This window comes from Rissa tridactyla, chromosome 2 (assembly GCF_028500815.1).
Source record: "Rissa tridactyla isolate bRisTri1 chromosome 2, bRisTri1.patW.cur.20221130, whole genome shotgun sequence".
In the NCBI taxonomy this organism is placed as follows: Eukaryota; Metazoa; Chordata; class Aves; order Charadriiformes; family Laridae; genus Rissa; species Rissa tridactyla.
Window position 1 is genome coordinate 99,400,840 of NC_071467.1, and position 19,518 is coordinate 99,420,357.

Below are 19,518 nucleotides of genomic sequence, written 5' to 3' on the forward strand. Positions count from 1 at the left end.
TAAAGAGACAGTTTAAGATACCATTTGTAACTTTTCGAACAGAAAATAGCTGTGTGATTATATGGATTTTCAGGAATGTATTCCAGATGCTATACAGACACTATCTTTTCATTCCAGGGGTGTTGCGCTCTTTTTAAAACTCGTGGCTTCTGCTGATTAGTTCAGCAGATGAGACAGTTGGAAGATCTTTCACACATTTGAATCTTTAGCCAAATAGCATTTCTTTTTCCCCAGAGACATCACAACATCATTTCTACAGCTCGGGAAGTCGTATCCCCCCATTTTACTTTTTATGACCTTTGGCAGCCTGATCTCATCATATAACCAGCTTATGCTGTATTCAGCCAGAGCTGCCCTAGCAAAACGTTTTCATGTATACTAACATTTCTTTGGGCGTTTCTAGGCACAAACCTCGTGTTGATTTATGGCTTCACACCTTTCTGAAATGCCTGATGATGGATGTTGTGGATTTTGTGTAATGGAAGGCCATGAGAGGGGCCCGAGTAGACTACACGAGTGCATTGCAGAACTCGATTTAACTATACATGTGTTAAAATGGAAGTCGCCAGGCTTGCGCTGGTACAGTAACAGGGAGAGGAGTGCTGTGTTTGGTAGAAATAGCTCATTGGTGTGAACACTTAGTTGAGAGTATAGTCAGTTGTCATCTGTCTAGTAGGATTCAGGATGTAATACTTCCATTTCCATTTCAGATAACAATTGTTGTACTTCAGCATTAGAAATAGTTCCTCTTCTTATTTTATGAACATTTCCCAACTACAATCAATGCAAAGCTTACCAAGCTCACTGTAAAGCACTTTTCCCCTAATTTATTGCTTTTGCTGAAAATTTCACTCTTGCTCCTCTTCTTACTTGCTTTTTACTGTTCCTTAGTCCTTCTGCTGCAGGCAGCCTTCTCTGCTCATTGCTTAAACACGTCTTCATTATTTAATTCCACCAAAAATGGATTTTTGGTGGAATTTGGAAACTCCAAAAAAAAATTGGAGTTGGTAAGTGTAATACTTGGTTTCGCGTATATGGTACTAGAGCGACAGTTCACAAAAGTTTGCCAGCTTTGCTCTGTGCAGAGCAGACTGCTTTGAATTTCAGATGCCTGGCATGCCTTCCTGTGCAGCCAGGATGTCTCGGTGACTAGTGGTGGTGGCTCTCTGGAAGCTGGGAGTCTTTCACTTACTTGTTCACAGCTTATAAAACTCCGGTGGGCAGCTCCGCTTGTGGAAAGGGAAGCAAGCAGCGATGATACGGCTTCTCTTGTCTTTAGCAAAGACCAAGTTAGCCATTACTTTTGACGTCACAGATTGTCTTCCATTGAATTTAGCCTGTCTTCTCTGCTTTCGTTTTTTCTCTCTTCTTTTTTTTTTTTTTAAATTTTTTTTTTCTTGGAATTGAACCTCAGGAAAAGGTCCCTAACTTTTTTTTTGGTAGTGATTCCACCTGAGTAACTGTGCCTGTGCGAGTCATGAGAAAGTGGGACAGCTTCTGGCACCAGAATCTGTGTCGCAGTATCCAGCACAGAGCTGATGTAGCAAACACAGGGGCTTTCTTTTTTTTTTTTTTTTTTTTTGGAGGGTGGAGGGCGTTTCTTTATTGTTGTTGTGTCACTGACCAAATTCTCTTGGAGCTCAGGAAAAGAAAAAACAGAGGAACCATGCAACTATAGTTACATAAAATTGTGAGGAGGATATTCCTGTTTGGGCAGATTCCTAAAAAATAGAAGTGTACATAATCAGGGCAGAAGTTTTTCCCTATTCTAGTTAAGTCTTCAATTTTCTTTTGTAAAAAGGTAGTAGATTGAACATATTTCATTAAGTCTGATAGTACAATTATAGTTGCAATGGCTGTGTCTATGCAATGGAGTATAATCTATGTTGCTACAGATCTTGTATGAGTCCTCTACTGTATGCAGTACTTTTTCATGCCTCTGTTGTTTCTCACTTGTTTTTTGTTCCCTGCCCATTACATAGGAAGTAGCTTGAATAATTCCGCTCTTTAAAACATAATTGCTCTAATTAAGTTTCTGTTCAGATGTGTATCTTGCAAGTAGTGTTTAGAAAAAGAGTGTATTTCTAGAAAATGTTTCGTGAGTCAATTAAATTGAAAGTTCAAGGTAAGATTCCTGTAATTGAAAAATACAAAAGGTGTCTAAAAAGTGTGTTTATTCATGCCACTACTAGATTCCATGAGGTTTTATTCTCACTACTATTCATGTTTTTGAAGGATAAAGGCTTTTCTAATACAGTTGCTGTGCTAACTAGATTTCTCAACAATAATTTTTGTAGGCTTTTGTTAATATGAAGAGGGCTTATTAAACAATATTAAACGGAGGTGACAGTAAAGTACTGGAATGCATATTTTTAGAAGTGGTTTCTTGAAAATGAAGCAAATGTCTTCATAATTTCCTTACAATGGTTTTTCATTTATGGTGGGTTTCATGGACTATGCAGTGTTATAATGGATGTAATGAAAATTGACTGTGATTGAAAATTTAGTCCTGATATTTCCACTTAATTGCATTTTAAAGCAAAAAAAATCTCAATGTACAAAATTCGTTATTCTGTAGAGACTTGTACAACATTTTAAAAGTTGAATGAAGGCAATACTTATTATGAAGAATATTCAGTTTAACTTTTTTCCCCCTAGCTCCAGTTCTAGTCTCAGAAGATATAGCAAAATGTTAAAGCTGTGAAATGACATTAAAATGCCATTTAATGTGTCAAGGGAAACTTTGTTTATTTTTTTCTCAGATAAGAAGTCTTGGGTAAAAGCTTTTTCTTCTATAGCGCTTGCAGGTTTTCAAGTAGGTGGAGATGGCTGTTGCTAGCAGCAGGTTATACCAGATGCCGGGTTGCCGAGGGATGTGTGCTTTGTTTGCTGGAGACAGGTCGTATGGTCTTGCCTCCAGGCATTAGGTTGAGTCTGGTAGACTCCAGAAGTAGTGATTTTTATCCTTTGAGTTAATGGAGTGTCACATGGCACTATGTGACATTTTTAGGTAATGCATGAAGTGGATTTTTTTTTTTCTTTTAAGCTTTGATACGTAGAAATAGGTGACCTCTATTGAAGTTTTGCAAAACTCTTAAATATTTACCACTGACAGAAAACAAGGATTGCAGATTTCAGAGACATGTTGCTCAGTTCTCTGCCTAAGAAATAAACTAAATTAACATTTCATCATAGTTCTTTACCCACAGAAATATTATCAAGGAAGAGATGAAAGGATTTGCATTCATATTATACACCTTAGCATGTAAGTAGAGGACCAGTGAGGCTCTGTATGATGAATGTCTGAAGATTTCCTGAAAGTCCCACTAAAACAAAATGGAATATTTTATAGAGACTTGCTGCATTTATATTAGATATGACGTGATAGGTGTAATACATTTTCCTGTTATTTCACACTTGTCTGTGTATAGGATATTTAATTCTTTCCTTTGAAATACCTCATTTTTAGTGCAGCAGCCAACAGAAGTTATTTGGCAAGATGGCTTGTGATCTCCTTTAATATTACAATTTGTGTGTTCTTGTGAGGTTTCATTTGAGGTATAATTTGGAAATAATTTGTCCATATTATGAGTATGAAGTGAAAATTGTGAGTAGTGGAACTGTGTGTGGTACCAGTCTGTTGGTTTTTTTCCTTCGTTAAATTTGCGTTTGCAGGAGATCTTCAGATACTCAGTGCCGCATCCTTGTTGTGCTTGTTAAACATCACTGTCTCTAGTGCATTCAGCTTTGGAGACAGCTCAAGCAAATTAAGGAGTATAAAATTGTCTAAGCAATTGTGTGTTTTGGATAAGATAATTTTTCTGAAAAATGTTGTGACATGTCTTAGCCTGTTCCAACGTAACAGTAAACACTTCATGAATCCGTATATTGCTGGAGAAAATATGGATTTACAAGGTTCCAGTTTGACAGAAGTCTGCTGGGAGGTACAGCATGCAACTGTGAAAGATAGTTCTTAGAGCAAGCCGTAATATGCCAGACCTATCAAATTTGCTAAAATTATTCGGTGCTTCTCTTCTTTACTGTTTTGCACATTATAATGCAGTAGTCATGTTGGGTTAACGTGTTAATGGGTGATCTTCAAAGTTTAATGAACATAAGCAGGTTTTGCGTCTTGCTATTTTGTATGCAGCCGATAATTTTGCTCAGGGCTTCCTGTAGTTTCAAGATTCAGTGATGGCTTGATATTCAGTGTTGAATTCAAAGTGAGTGAAAGTATTACTAACGAAATGAACAGCGTTAACCGTTTAATCTTAGTGTTTTGGTTTCCTACTTGGTGCTAAGGTAGCATCAAAGCTAAGAAATTGTATAAAGCTAAGGAATTAAGATAAACGTTTCTCTGCCAAAGGCAAGCAGTTAAAGCTTGAAAATGCTCAATATGATTTTAAGTAAACATTTTAAAGTAAGTGCACATTTAAAAGTAAATAAACATTTTTAAGGAAACATCAGAAGACTGATGTAACTGGTCATCTCTGACTGGTACTACGTAAATGCTTATGTTCTGAGCTAGCAGTGCCTATCTGCACAGGCTGTCCCTTGCATTCTGTGTAAATGTTCTTGAATTGCACTTAATATCTTTGTCCCATCTTTCTTGACCAGATTCTCTGCTATCATTGTGGCAAATAGAGGTTAACTGAACTTGATTAGGGGTTTCAAGGTTGTAGTTTTGTCCAAGATATACAATGTTAGTGATCTCTGTCGATACTCCCCAATCTGAGCCACGTGTGCTGTAGCCTGAGAGCTTCTTACGGGGTTCTTTTGGTGTGTTGGTTTGTTTGGTTTCTGAGGTTCAAACATGTACAAGTTGCTTCTGATCTGGGAATGTTTTCATTGTGGTTGTTTTCCTGCACAATGTGACTACTTTGAAGTTGAAAGTCATCAATTTTGAAAATACTAATATGCTGTCTATTTGTCCTTCTTTAGGAAAGCCCAAGAAGGGAAGAAGAAAGTGGTTCTAGCAGGCTGCGTGCCGCAAGCCCAACCTCGTCAGGACTACCTGAAAGGCTTGAGTATTATAGGGGTATGTATCTTTATCAATTAGAGACTGAAGGTTCTCATAAATGTTTTCAATTAGTCAGTGTCAATATATAGACTTTCTCTTGGAAAAAGCATCAAAGCAGCTTGGCTCCCCCGCCCCCGATAGGTGTCTTGCATTATACAGCACTTAAGTCTTCCATCCAGAGTGATTTGGTTTGATTGTGGCATGAGGGGAGAAGGAAAAGGATACTGTTGGTGGAACTGAGTTCCAGTGCCCTTTGTAGCCTGAAAATACCCAGGCTTCATGCAGGATGATGAAGATACCCATTACCATATTCTTTAAAATACCACAGTTTATTTGCTTTAAGACGAAGAAATACACCCTTTGTTAAAATCAGTATGAGAAATGTAAAAGACTAGAGCATGTAAATTACATGGACAGAGTGTACGGTGTGGTGGTTGGATTTTTTATTTTTTACTTCACGCCATTAAGTAGAATGGCAAATAGCAATGATTATTTTGTTTAATTTTGAGGCAGTCTGAAGAGATAACTGCACTGGTGACTGAGTTGTTAAACAGTTACCAAGCTTTACCTTGAAAAGGTAACAAGAGAGCTTTTGACTTCATTCGGTTAGTAAAGTGCCTTCAGTAACCTTTGGGATGAGGTAGTAATGTGTAATTGAATCACCTTTGTAAAATAGTCATGAAAATCCAGGATTCAAAGCACAAGCTAACAAAGATTGTTCGAGCTTTTAGATTAAAACAGGATGAATTTGTAAAAGACACGTTTGAGTCGAAGCACTGTCATTGGATTCAGTGTGTGAGAATTACAGTGAAGCTGTCCTATGTTATGTTAAGTCAGAGCAGACGACTCTGCAGCATCGTTTCTGCGTTAAAAATGTAGGTCAGTGTGTTTCCACTTCAGTGTCATTAATTCAGGTTGAAACTAAGATTTTTATAGGAACAACAACGACGACAACGAAAATGTTCCAAAGCTTTCACTTTCATTAGAAGATCATACAAGATGCAGTTGTTCACAGTAATTTACAAGTAAAATAATCGTTTGGAATAAGGAAAAAGTTCACTATAGTTCACTATGAGAACAAGTTCATTAACTTGCTTATTGGAATTCTTTATAAAGATTGACTTTGTGCTATTTGAATTTTTAATTAGTTACTGCTGTCACTCAAAATGTCACTCCCAGTTTTTTTTCCGGCTGCCATTCCCAGCTACATTAATGCCTATAAAGTAACTCAGTGCCCAGAAATTAAATACAGGGGCTGTAAAATGCCACCCTACTCAGTGTGGATGATATTGTATTGATGGTTACAGTTTAAAGGAAGAAACAAACTTTCCATCCTGCTCTGCAGGCTTCCTTTACATAGATATATGCAATAGAACTGTGGTGCTCTGTCATCTCTAAGACTCTGACTAATTAAGTGCAACTTACTCTGTGCACCAGGATAGGAAAAACAAAAAATAAATGGTGAACGGATTTACTCTTGGCTCAGAGGCAACGTAGTTGTGTGATCTCTTAACTGGTCGTTATAGTGAATATAACGATATATACACACATGAAGACAGAGGAAAAAAAATGAGCGAGTCACTGTCCTTTGACCAAGACTGTAATTTGATGTTTCAGTCATTATTCCGCCCCCCCCCCCCCCCTTTTTTTTCCCTTCTTTTTTCAGGCAACATGTAATTTCTGAAAATAAGCCTCTTCATTTTGGTGGCTAGAACCAGTGTTTAGTGAAAAATATTTGTAGTTCTGTAAAGATTTCTGTTCAGAGTTGAATTAGGCTGTTAATGCAGTGTGCCCAAGTACTTTTGAATTGAATCTGAAAATACTGAAATGTGATCTTCGCAATAAGGACACTGTCATCTTTTATTGCTGTGGTTAAAATTTACTGTGCTTTAAGTAATAGATGCTGCAGCTCAGAAAGGTCTTAAGCTTTAGGCACAACTATTAACAGAAGCAGAGCTAAGAGCAGGTATTGATCATGTTTCCAGTTTGTATATTTAAGATTTTATTCTCATTTAACAAAGAGTGTGTGTGAGGGGATGAGAGGGTGACTGTATCTAAAGAATAAGAGTTCTTGTCTTACTATTGCAAAATATTTTTGAAAGGCAGTTTTGACAGAATTGAGAAATAGAAAATGTTCTGTTGGCAGTAGGATATTGATTCTGCTTTAAAATTTTAAGCATTAAGAGTACAGTTTTGGAAATCTTGCTCTACCACCAGGTTGGTCTCATCTTCAACTTGGCTGAGAGATATGGTTGATTTATTGTTGCTTATGTAAGGCCTGCTGTTTGCCTTTTTTTTTTTTTTTAAAAAGAACAATGTTGCCTGAGAATGTGGTTATTTACCAGCAATTCTAGCTCCCTTGGGGCAGCTTTTTGAAGGCAGAGTGTGTCAGAGGGCTCTTCTCCTCCTGTTGTTGTGATGGAGGAGGAAGTTGCGATGTAACTACCAGAGAAATTCTAGTACCTCAGGGCTTGTTTTGATCTTCACTTGAGAAATACAGGACTGAACTTCCACTGTTCTTTATTTATTACTTGATTTGGGCAGAAGGGAAGGAAGGGCAGCTTCATATCCCTGTTATCATTTGTGAAGTTACTGTGCTTTTGTGTTTCTTTTAAAGTCATTGCCACTTTTTAAAAGTATATGTGGGTTGGGGCGTTGCCATAGGGCTGTGTATAAGACAAACTATAAGGTAACATGGCAAGGTAGAGGAGCTCTTTTCTGCAAGGGGGAAGCTCTATGTAGTAATAAACCTGCCAAGTGTGACAAGTATGCGAAACACATAATGGTGCATTACATAGGTTCACAACCATTTAAACCCAGGTGGTTTCCAAAGGTTACTCCTCTATGTTTGGAGTAGCGTACCCACTTCAAACTCAAGTGCACACCATGGTGTTGCAAAGACAAACAACTCTCGTAGTTAGAGTTGTCCCTCACTTTTCATTGTAAGCTGTTAAAAAGACGGGGGTGTGACTTTGTGCTGATTATTTTGAGGGGATTATAGGGGAAGGGAAAGGAGGGACAAGGGGGAACAAAAGGTTTAGCAGACAGGTTACGTTGTGGGACTCATGACTGGATGTGGGTAGTCGTAGTGTTTCCTCACTTTCTGAGTTGCATACAAAGGCATGCAAACCCCTTGTTCCCAGTGATAAGTTGAATCATTGGAATGGGATGAGATGTTTTGTTTCTTTGACACTTACCTGGAGTTTTAAGGTATTTGGTGTCCAAATGATGCTGTGTGTTGGTGTTGGAACACCTGACCAGTTTGCTGAGGGTTCATAGGTCTGAAGATACTTCACAAGCCCTGTGTTATCGGTACTTTGAAATCAAGCATGAGGCCTGATACACATACATATCCCGTTAAAGCCTTACAATGTCTCTGCAGATGAATGAATCTCTTCTCTTCTTGAATGAGAATGTCAACGCCAATTCTCCTTCCCTCCCCATCTTTCCCAATGTAACATCTAACATCAAAGTCCCATCGTCTTCTGGCGTACACCCATTGCCCGAGGGAAGAATTTCAGCCCATTCTTTCATCTGCACAACATGCATCCAGTGTTGCCAAGGCTGTAATCCCCCTCTGCTGCTACGCTCCCCGTCAGAAGATGCAGGTCCTGTGCATCTCAGAGTTACTGCAGGCTCTTTGGCCAAGTTGAGCCTGAAGCCACTGCTTCCAGAGGAAACATACAGCCATGAAAACCTCTCTGCAGGGCCTTCCTGCATTCCCCTGACCTCCAAATAACCCTTTTCTGTGGCTGTTCTACTCTTTAAGGCAGGTTTTAGGTAATGTTTTTAATATCCAGTTTGAAACTGTGGAGTGTGATTAGAAGTGCTGAACACTCCCAGTAGCAGCACGTAACACTAGGAGCAGTGGTATAAAGTAGAGGGTTCAGTACGAAAAAATGCTAAGTATGTTACAAAAAATAGGCATTTGGCTTCTCAAGCTGTACATCTATAATTGGTGTACACTTCTAAATCTAATGTGCCTTAGTTCTCCATTTGTAAAACCCCTTCAGTGAGCAGAGCTTTGAGAGTGCCATTGTGAAAGAAAATCAGTGTAACCTTACCAAGATGCCAAATGCCTGTACATCCCTGCTGCTTTGGTGTCCTAAATTAAGATGATATGTTGTATGATATTTCTGATGTTCAGTTCATACAAGTTTCAGTGATTTTTGCGGTGTTTGTAAGGTCAGACTGTGTTAAAGATTGCATTAAATTGCAAGCCTCTCTGCTGCCCTTAAACTGAAGCCTGGCATAAATGCAAATATCCAAGGCGCTTCATGAAAGACAAATTTGATGGAATTTTATTTTGAGTGATTTGAATTAGCAGAACTTCTTGGAAAGCGTGCTGAAAGCCTGGGAACAGGTGCAGACTGTTCTGTAACTTACGGCGAAGAATGGTTTCATGCAAAATTCGAGCTCAGTCAGTACCTGTCAGCTGGTCGGCTTTGGCTTCTGAATTGCCATGCGGATACTCAGGTATGACGCTTGTACCTGGAAAGTCATGAAAGAATTGCAGTTAAGCACCTGCTTTTAAACTGAAAATCAGACGTGCAAATAAAACCTACTCATTTCCACAGCAGTTACGAACTGTCCTATGAATCAAAAAGTGTAGGAATTAATCTAGGGAAGAATTATACTTCAGCTGCTTCAGTGTTTAGCAATGAAAATCAGTTGTTTATGTGCTTTTCTGGTGTAGTCTCCTTGCCTTTAAACTGTGTGAAGAGCCGTCTCTCAGAATACCTTCCTAAACCAGATTATATTGCCCATTACCATGGCCAGTGTTGTGAGCAAAGGTTTTAAATACAGATGTTATCCCTCTGAAGCCAAAGTGTCTAGTCACATGCCTTTTGAAGTCATGTATTAAGGTCTGGATTTGTGCTGCCTAAGTGCTGTAATTTGAGAGTCTGTTTTGCTCAGCTCCCTTTATGGTCAATGAAGATAATTATCTCTGAGATAATTTAGATTTTTAGAAGATCTGAAGTGACTTTTGAAGCCATGTATTTACCTTTTACTGGCTTTAGAGTGGGGATAGGCTAAGCAGGCTTTTAACATCCAACGTCTGACAGAGCTGCCTAAACAAGGTGAGATGAAAATGAGAGTTGGTGAACTGGAGTTGGAATCTTTAGGATTATGAATAGATGGTTGCAATTACCTAAGGTTATTTTTATCTATGTAGTAACCAATTTGTTTCTTATCTATGTAAATGAAAATCAAAGATGGGTAGGGTTTTCCCTAGATGAGGGGGGGGAAGATTGTTTGGCTTCAAGTAATTAGGTATATAAATGTATGCTCACTCCCAGGGTGTTCGTAAGCAGCTGAGTGCTGACAGTGTTTGCTTCAGCAGTAGCCTCACACTGTGCAAGCAAGCTGCTACCCCTTCCTATGTTGTGGGTACCCTGTCCTCAGTTTCTCTCAGCTGTTGGTTTTGGGTTTTTTTTGTTTGTTTGTTTTTTTGTTTTACAGGGGTTTTTCAATAAACGTTTATAGTCTTCAGCATTTCTGGTCTATGTCCCTCCTTCACTGGCTTCAAGATATTTTTTTGGTAGTCACTGTATGGTACGTGATGTGCTTACACATTGCTTGTGTTCCCTCCGAAAAATTTCTTTCTCTGGGAAACTCACTCACTGTGCCGGGGAAGGGCAGTCAGGGGAGGCTCCGGGAGTAATTTCTTGAGAGTTATCACTGTCAGGTCAACATCAGAGAAGCTTTAACCTTCAGACTTCTGTGGTGGAAAGGCATTTCCTTCCATGTTGAAAGGAAGCAGGCTGTGAGGAGGAGCTTGCGTTCGCTTTGGGGGAAGATCCCTGAGAAGGCTGGTTGTGACAGGGACATAGCTGCCATTTTTGACCAGTGCTGGTAACTGTGTCAGTAGCTGTGAGAGCTGAGGCTCATCGGAGGTTAAAACCACAATCTTCTTGGCCAAAAGACAGTCACTGGTGGCAAGTGTCAGAGATGTCATGCTTTGTTTCTGGTTCATTTTTATTTGCTGCTGATTCTACCAGGTTAATCCCAGCTCCCCAGGAGAAACAACAGTCATCAGCCAGGTGATGTGGATCCCTTGCAACCGCTTTCAGGAAACAGCGTGTCAGATGCAGGAATTGTTCTGCAATCTTATGATTTGGAGACAACAGAGTGTGATGTATTCTGCACTCACGTGTGTTGATATATCACTGCACTGAGAGTCAAAAGATAATTTGAGAGAAACTGCTGATTTGAATGTCAAGATGCTTCCCAACTCCTACAGTGGTATTTTTTTATTTATTTTTTTTTTTCATCGCCTGGTAAGGCACTCTCTTCTGAGACAGAGAAAGTTCATGTCACAATATAAGGAGATAATTTCTGGAGGAATTGAAGTGCTCGCTTTGTAGGATTTAATCCTCTTCAGATGGGACCAGGATAGCCAGTATCTAACAGGCAGTGGCATAACTCCAGAAAGCATGAACACCGTGACAGTTGTCAAAGGGCAGTGTGCCTCTGGTGTAAATATGCTTCCTGCAGCTGACTCCTTCTGAAATTATCTCTGGGCTGTATTAAGAGGAGAGAAAATTCATACCTTTTCTTTTATCACATAGACTGCCAGGAAGCCTTCGCATTCCCATCTTTTTTGCAATACGTGGTTGCGCCAGATGGTTCCTCGGCTTCTTCAGTGGTGCAACTTGAACTAAACAGCATTTCTGTGGTGCCTTAGATGCCCACGTAGCCGACTCCATTAAAAGGCTGTCTGTGCCCTCCAGAAAATATTGGACGTTCATGAATATCTTGTTTTCATGACCACGCTTTATTTTGTTATCATGGCTGCAGCCACGAGAGAAGCACGCAGAGGCTTCTCTCTCAACAAAGACCATTAAGACATGGATATTTTAACTAAAAAGAGCTAACTGTTCGCCATTCTGAAGTTTAGCACTTTTTACCCAGCTTTGGTTGTAAGGGACATCTGAAGACCATCTCTCCTGTTTTGTGTTTTTCCTATCACTTCAGAAAGACATTGGTCCAAATATCTTTACCCACAAAATGTTTCTTGTCGGTACTTCAGTGGATGCGTTAAACTGAATAAACTGAATGTATATTTATTTCACTGTAAATCTTTTACGAGGTTTTGTCTTCCCAGATGACAGTGCAGGGTGTCTCTGCAGAGGTCTTGGTGCTTCCCTGAAGAGAATGTCACAAAGTTTTTCTTCCTTTCATAATAGGATGCACTTTCCTAGGTAGCTTTCTTTGGACAGAGACTCAAGGACTTCTACAGAGTACAAAATCTCAGTGTAAATGTGCAGTCTCTCATTTAACTGCCCGTTAAGAGTATTCAGAGTTGATAGGGGCTGTTTTAGAGGTTATGTTTTTTCCAGAGTCCATCTCTTGCAACAGTTTCAGGATGTTAATACTGGTTCTGAGACAACTTGGATCATGTCTGAGAGCTTAGAAGAATTTGCATGACAGTCCTCAACACACATGTCTGTCTGCACTCGCAGATCAGCTGGCGTGAGACGCAGGAATAGCACATTACAAACATGTCTTTGGGCTGTTTACACCTAGCAGCCATCTGTTGAATGGGATTGTGACAGTACAAAGGGAACTGAGGGACTTTGATGACAAATGGACCATGTGTGCATTTCAGTACTCCTCTTCCTAATTATTGGTGCTTAGTTGGAGATCTCAGGGCTTCTGTCTCCCAGTGGGGTGCCGGAGTGTCCTGGGAGGCATGTGGTTTGAAATGTGTCTGGCTCGCATTGCATGTTCAGGAGTGACCTGCAGCTTCAGCCTCGTGTCTTCCTTGTAAGAGTCGGATACATACGATTGCCGAGCCATGCTTATGGCTAGCTCTGATCTCACCAGGAAGGCTGAAAGATTTTTTTCCTGGTCTTTGTTTCAGCTCAAGCTTCATGCTTTGATACAACTCTCTTCTTTTTCCTTGCCTTTTGACCAGCCAGTTTCCTGCTTTGGCTGCTCCTTCATCCCACAGGTCCTGCTTGTCCATCTCAGCCCAGGCTTCTGCATCGGCCCTGATTTGTGGGTTTTGGCGGGGCGGGGAGTTGATGCGGGTCCTGCTCAGCTGCCGGCTCCAGTCTGCTCCTTAGCTTTTGTTCCATCCAGGACCTAATGAAGAACCATTTGTAATGGACCATGGGCATGCTTGTATTAGAAATAAGATCTCACAAGATCTGTGGAGACAAGTACAGTGCACAAACTAAATCCAGCGGTGATGATACCCGCGGTCAATCCTGAAGGCTTATTGAGACTCATTGCAAAGAAACAATGAGGAATGGTGTCTTTTCCCTTCACACAGTACCAAGAACTTTAAAGCCTCTGTTCTTCATGGCCTTCCTGACACCTGATGGAGACATTATTGGGTCTCTGCTCGAGAAGGTTTATGGGTGCCTTTGATACCACTCTGGAGTGGAATTATTCATAAGGTTAATAAGATACGGGGAAAGGAATCCTTCAGGCCTCTGTATAACCAAGAAAATTTCATTACCATGACTTTGTGGTTTTTTCCTCTTTCTTTTTTCCCTTTTTCAAACAAGAATCTTCTAAACCCTTCCCTCTTACTCCAGATTCAACTCAGTTTTACTAAAATACTTCTGTCTTCATGAATGAAGACTAGAAGCATTCCATGTTTTCTTCTAAAACACTTGTGGCTGTAGCCAAACAATTTCCAATACTTTCAAATGAAAAATACTTAATGCGGGAAATAACACATAAGGCAGAATAAACATCTGTTTCTAGTTGCGAATCTCATTATCTCTCTGACTTATAATTTTAATTACTTACATGAACCATCTTCTTGACAGACATATTCAGAATAATTTAATTTATCCAGTAAAATGAAAATACAATATACTGGTGGGTTTTTTCTGTGTCTTTATTTAACAGAGGATTTGGAGCTATGCAAAAATTCGCCACATGTGTAATACAGAAAGTAATCATAGTTCATGGTTCAGGTTATGAACCAACCAGGTTTCTTTTGTTTTAAAATGATTATGAACTTAAACAGTTTAGTAGCAATATGTAGCAATAGTATTTTAGGCAATGTATTTGGCACAGACTGTGTTCTCTGTCTCTATTTATAGTTGTAAATGTGTACATGTCTGTTTTCTAGTTGCATTATATTATTTATTTTTAAAAAAATAAGTAGAAAATATATGTAGGTATCTTAGGTCATAATTTTTCAACTTATATCTCAAAGGGACATGTACGCGAGTATGTAAATACACGTGTTCCACACAAGTGCTTAAGTGTGCTTTATTTACAAGTAGATTGCTAAATATTGATATATGCCTATAATATGAATGTTTGTAATCTAGAAAAGGATTAAATATATATCTTTTTATAAGGTTATTAAAATGCCAATATTAGTGATTCTTTGAATAACTGAATTTCTAGAATTTGTAATTAATATGCTGTATTCAGAAATCTGAAGTGGCAGAGATTTGTGTTTTGAAAAGGCTGTATTTCAAAAGCTTTTTTTTTTTTTTTAAAAATAAATAATTAGAGTTTAACATGGGCTTTGTCCAACTCCCAGGCAAGAAGAGGAACAGACTCCCACTGACTTTAGTTGGGAACTCTAGATCAGACACCAGCTAAACGAGTGGTTTTTTTGGGTTTTGTTTTGTTTTGGTTTTTTTTTTCATTTTTTTTTTTTTTGCTGCTTTTAGACCGATTAGAAAATGAATGTGAGGTAGAAATGATTGTGCAGACATTTGTTTACAGGAAATGACAAACTTGGTGGTTTAAGGGCACAGAGACTTAATGGCTTTGATGCAAGGGATCCAAGTTCTAGGCTCCTTGTTGCAGACCAGGTTCTGCTCTGAAGCCTGTGCAACTTGTGCTTTTCTGCTTGTTTTTGAAACAAACTGGAAAAGAAACTCCAAGGAAATGACTGTGAAAATCATACTCAATCTAATTCATACAATGTACAGCTTAGAGAAGCAGTATTTAAAAAGGAATATTGTGGAAACATTATAAACTAATTTAAATGTAGGGCTTTTTGTATTTGGCTTTTTTGCAAATATGTAAGCATATATACACATATATAGTAGACATTATGTAGAATATGCAGTTTGGTTGAAAGTTGGAGGAAGAATCTCAAATGTAAAAATTTTTGAGTGTTTAATTTTTCAGCTGATTCCTTCTACTTAATATACCAAAATCAATAATATTGGCCATGAACTTTAAATAAAGAATAGTCTATCTAATAGGAAATAATTGAACTGTTTATCACATTACGGGTGAATTTTGGCAAGTGTAACCCTAAAACATAAATTTATTGTCTTCATTGGAGATGATATGTCGTGATCATTAAATATCATTCTGTCTTGTCAAAAGCATCGGGGCTTCTCCTTCCGTTTCCATACACTGCCTGCAGTAAGTCCAGGACAATGTGTTGTTCCCTTAAACTTGACCACAGTATTTTTTAATTTATTCCCATGTTCCAGTGTCTTTCCTCCTTAATTTTCTCCCCTATAGCCTGCCCTCCCGACGTCCTCAGTTTCTTGTTATGTTCTCTACCATCTACTATTTTGATGTTAGAGACGGGGGAGAGGGAGCACCCAGGGGCTGTTTGAGCCACCCGGGTGCTGACTGCTGGCGTGACCACTGCCTTTCACAAACCAAGAACAGCAGATAAGGCCTGGACTAGGGCCCCTCTTTTCTTGCCATTTGGTGATTTTTTGCCAAGCTTACAGAAACTTGCCATTTTTGAGGGCAAGTTTTGGTTTAAGTTAGGTGGTGAGTTTTAAAGTTACTTTTGGGCAGATGAACAAAGATGCACACAAAAAGAATGTTTAAAAACATTGCCCCAAATTCTTTACTCCCCCTTAATCCAGAATAATACAGTTTTGAAAGAAGAGTTTATATAAACTATGTCCAGTTGTTGACTACTTAGATATTGACCTTGTGACTTTTTTTAGGTTCAGCAGATAGATCGTGTAGTAGAAGTTGTGGAGGAAACTATTAAAGGTAAGCATCACGCTTGAAATAATTGCAGCTAGTCTGACAGATGTAAGCATTAGCTAGCAGAAGTGCTGCTGTTATGTTTTTTATCAACCTAACGCTTGCTTTCTCCTCGGGCTAAACGTTTGGGCAGTGCAATGCTTTGCCCTGTGCACTTTTTGTAAGTGGTAATTTCAGAGATCTCTTCCGGCAGGAACTCTGTGGCCTGTTGGATTCACAGGTAAATGTTCCTGGGGAGACTTCATTTAAGTGGCATCAACGTAGGCGGGTGTAAAGTAATGCTTAAGGTTTCTGTGCTGTCATTCAGCGCTATATCTCTGCTCTCTTCTGGTTAGTCCTCGTGTGTTTTCTTCTTTTCAGATGCTTTGGCTCACTTCCTTGAGCTTTCCTTAGCAGGACAGATAAATTATCCAGTGGTTTAATGTTCTTTTGTAACTGTGTTCCCTGTTCTCCCTGGTTGTGTTCATGTGTGTGTACACACAGTACTTTGCAGTGAGGGGTGGAAAAGGCAGTATTGTTTCTGCTGCCTGACTAGTAAACATTTGCTATTAAATAAATATATTTGTCTGGGTCTTTCTGGGTTACCTAAGTTTGTCTCCATTACTTATCAGGCCATAAAAATTACTGTTCCATGAAGCTTTAAATTACAAGGTTTAGTTTAATTGGCTGTACTTTCAATATAAACAAGAGTCTGGTCCACAAGACATTGCCTGTAACTTTAATGCTGGGGTATGATGTTTTTGAAGCACAGCATGAAAGTGTAGAAACAGTGCAACATTTTAAAAGAAAAAAAAAAACAACTTCTATATTGCATAGTGTGGTGTAAGGCTTCTAAAGTTTGTGGTTTGAAGGCCTTAAGATTTCACATTGTTATGAGTGCTTTCAAAAATGAAATCTCTACTCCCAATGAAAACTTTTCCCAGTTTATCCTTACCTTATGGCATGTATTTTTGGGGAGTACAACCTACTGTACTATACAAAGAAAGAAGGAATATATTCAACGTGTTCATACGTGTTATGAAATAAGGCAAACTGTTTTCCCAGAAACATCATGGTGTTTATGACAATGTGTTGGAGATAGGGATGCTGCATGATTTTTACAACAGTACAGCATTTCAGATCCCTGTCTGATTTTCCTGAATTCTGTTTATTCTTAAGGGAGTAAGATGATAACCTGGGTCAGCATGCCCTCCCTTTACAAAAATGGCCTTTTTAATATTTATACTGACTCTAGACATTACTGCTTTTTCAGTAACACAGTTACTCAGGTTATTGTGACTGAATATTATATGACTAGAAAGATCACAAACAAATCTAGTGCGATTATTGCAGTCATGCTTTTCATTGAGTTGATTGCAAGATTGCATTTTATGTATTTATATAATTCTGGAAAATAACGTTAAGGAACATTTAAAATAAAAATTGTGAATTTTGGGAAAGATTTCGTTTCCTTTCTAGCTTACTATAAGTGATTTGAATAAAAAGGAGTAAGTGGGCTGCTGAATTCCATACATAGTGCCAGTTCCTTCAGGGATTTCTCATAAGGTACTGGAACGCAGGATTTCTGAAGTTTCATTGGGGAAAAAAATGAACAAAAATGGCTCTGCAGTGTGAGAGAGACATGGACGTGCTGGAGACAGTCCGGTGAAGCGCCGCGAAGATGGTAAAGGGACTAAGGCTGGAGCATCTCTCCTGTGAGGAGAGGCTGAGAGCTGGGGCTGTTCAGCCTGGAGAAGAAAAGGCTCCGGGCCCTGCTTAAACATGGGGTTTGGGCAGGATGGCCTCCAGAGGTCCCTTCCAACTGTAACCTTTATGTGAAAAATAGAATTTCGATTGGAAAGAGAATCAACAAATTGACAGGGGTCATAGCATATGATAATGGCTGATTTTTGGAAAAGACAACCATAAAAATAGGGTTTACTTATATTTTTTTCATTTAAATTTCTTTAAAGATAATGCATTAATTTTATGTATTTGGGAATCACCTTCCACTAATGGAGAAGAATGTGACGCTCTTCTTCACTGTGTTTTATGAAAGAGTCTGACCAGGAACTTCCATTATACAAGTGAAGCAAAATACTGTAGATAAGCAAGACTGTGGGTTAAGAATATTTTATACTGTAAAATAGATATATGGTAAAAGATTAAATTAATGTATGTAAAATCAAATGAAATATAACCCTCTGTCTTCATAAGTCTACATCATTTGTAACAACTTTTGAAGCTGGAAGTGGGTTCAGGAGGCAGAGGTGGTGTGGGGCGGGTTTAAATACAAAATCTGAATTCAGAGCCAGCTGATATTAGTGAGTTTTAAACTGGATATCTGTCATATCTGTATGACAGAGTTTTCTTCACCTATTTTTTGAAAAGAAAATCAAAAGGTTGATCACCTTTGAGTATATCGAAAGGTGATATACTCTTGTAGTGTGGCTATGTATATAGATTGAAAGTTTAAAAAATGTTTCAACTGAATATTTAAATTGAGTAACTTTAAATTGCATTGTGCCTGCACTCTGTAGGGCAGCTGCGTTGGTAGATTCATCGGCCTAACCAAAGTGTCCTAATTTTCTGTCCAGATTCCAAAGTGGTTATCCTAGTTGCCAGTTTTAAGTCTAAAAGTCTAGCTTTCCTTGGGTTCCCCTTTCTTAAGGCGTACCTTAGATTATTCTTAGATGCTTGAATTTTGTAGTGTGCAGTTTAAAAAAGGGAAAACTTTGTTAAAAGTATTTGCTGCCTCGCCCCTTTTTTTTCCCCCCTAATAGTCTTCTTTCTGGTTTTCCAGTAAAATGGCTCCCTTTGGATTTGGTTGGATTTGGTTGAAAATTTACTATACTCCCAAAGAACATTACATTCTTGGAATTATTTAGAACTCTTTGTATGAAATATGAAGGGGTTTCTTCTAGCTTTATTTTTCATCCTTAAGGGCGTTGTCAGGAAATCCTGTTCAGAACAGTGTCATTCTGCTGGTTCTGCTGGTTCAAGAGATGGTTTCAATAGGTAGATCTTTATGGCGGTCTTTAACTCACCTCTCTGAAAACAGCATAATTTCCAGTTCCTGACTCTCCATTGAGATAATTCTCATAAACACTTTTTATGTGACTTTTTCATTTTCTGATGAAGAAGGATAAAAAGGTAAAGAAGGATGCTTGTGTTTATTATCACATTAGGAGACAAAAGAGACAGAGAATTTTTAAGAGACCATGTGATGTCGCATTTTTCTATCACCCTGACTTTTATCACGAGCCTTATGGAACTTTGAAATTTCCTAATTATCCAGTAAATTATCAGGTAAACTGTTACTTCCAGAAGCTATATTTAATAACAGTGCAGTATTTGTATGCAGGTCATGTCTGATTAGTACTGTGTCCCAAGATGTATTTTAACTAGAGGCATATTCAGTACTTCTACTATGATATTGTAATTTATAATCTGAAACCTCTATACTGCCTACTAGGAGCTAGACAAATCACTTTGATCTCGTCCTCAGAATTAGGTTTCTCAAAGCGACAGCTACAACTGTGCCGCCGGAGTGTGTCAGTCTTCCTGATATA

At 38.6% G+C, this 19,518-nt stretch overlaps 1 protein-coding gene across 12 annotated transcripts in view; it reads left to right on the plus strand.

Moving 5' to 3' along the window:
* CDKAL1 (CDK5 regulatory subunit associated protein 1 like 1) overlaps window positions 1-19,518 on the plus strand; it is a 424,992-nt gene that overhangs the window by 128,821 nt on the left and 276,653 nt on the right. For all 12 annotated transcript variants that reach the window (XM_054190488.1, XM_054190497.1, XM_054190500.1 and 9 more), the window contains 2 exons: window positions 4,942-5,038; window positions 15,925-15,973. In XM_054190488.1, coding sequence (XP_054046463.1) covers window positions 4,942-5,038; window positions 15,925-15,973 — 146 coding nt within the window. The remainder of the gene's footprint in view (window positions 1-4,941; window positions 5,039-15,924; window positions 15,974-19,518) is intronic.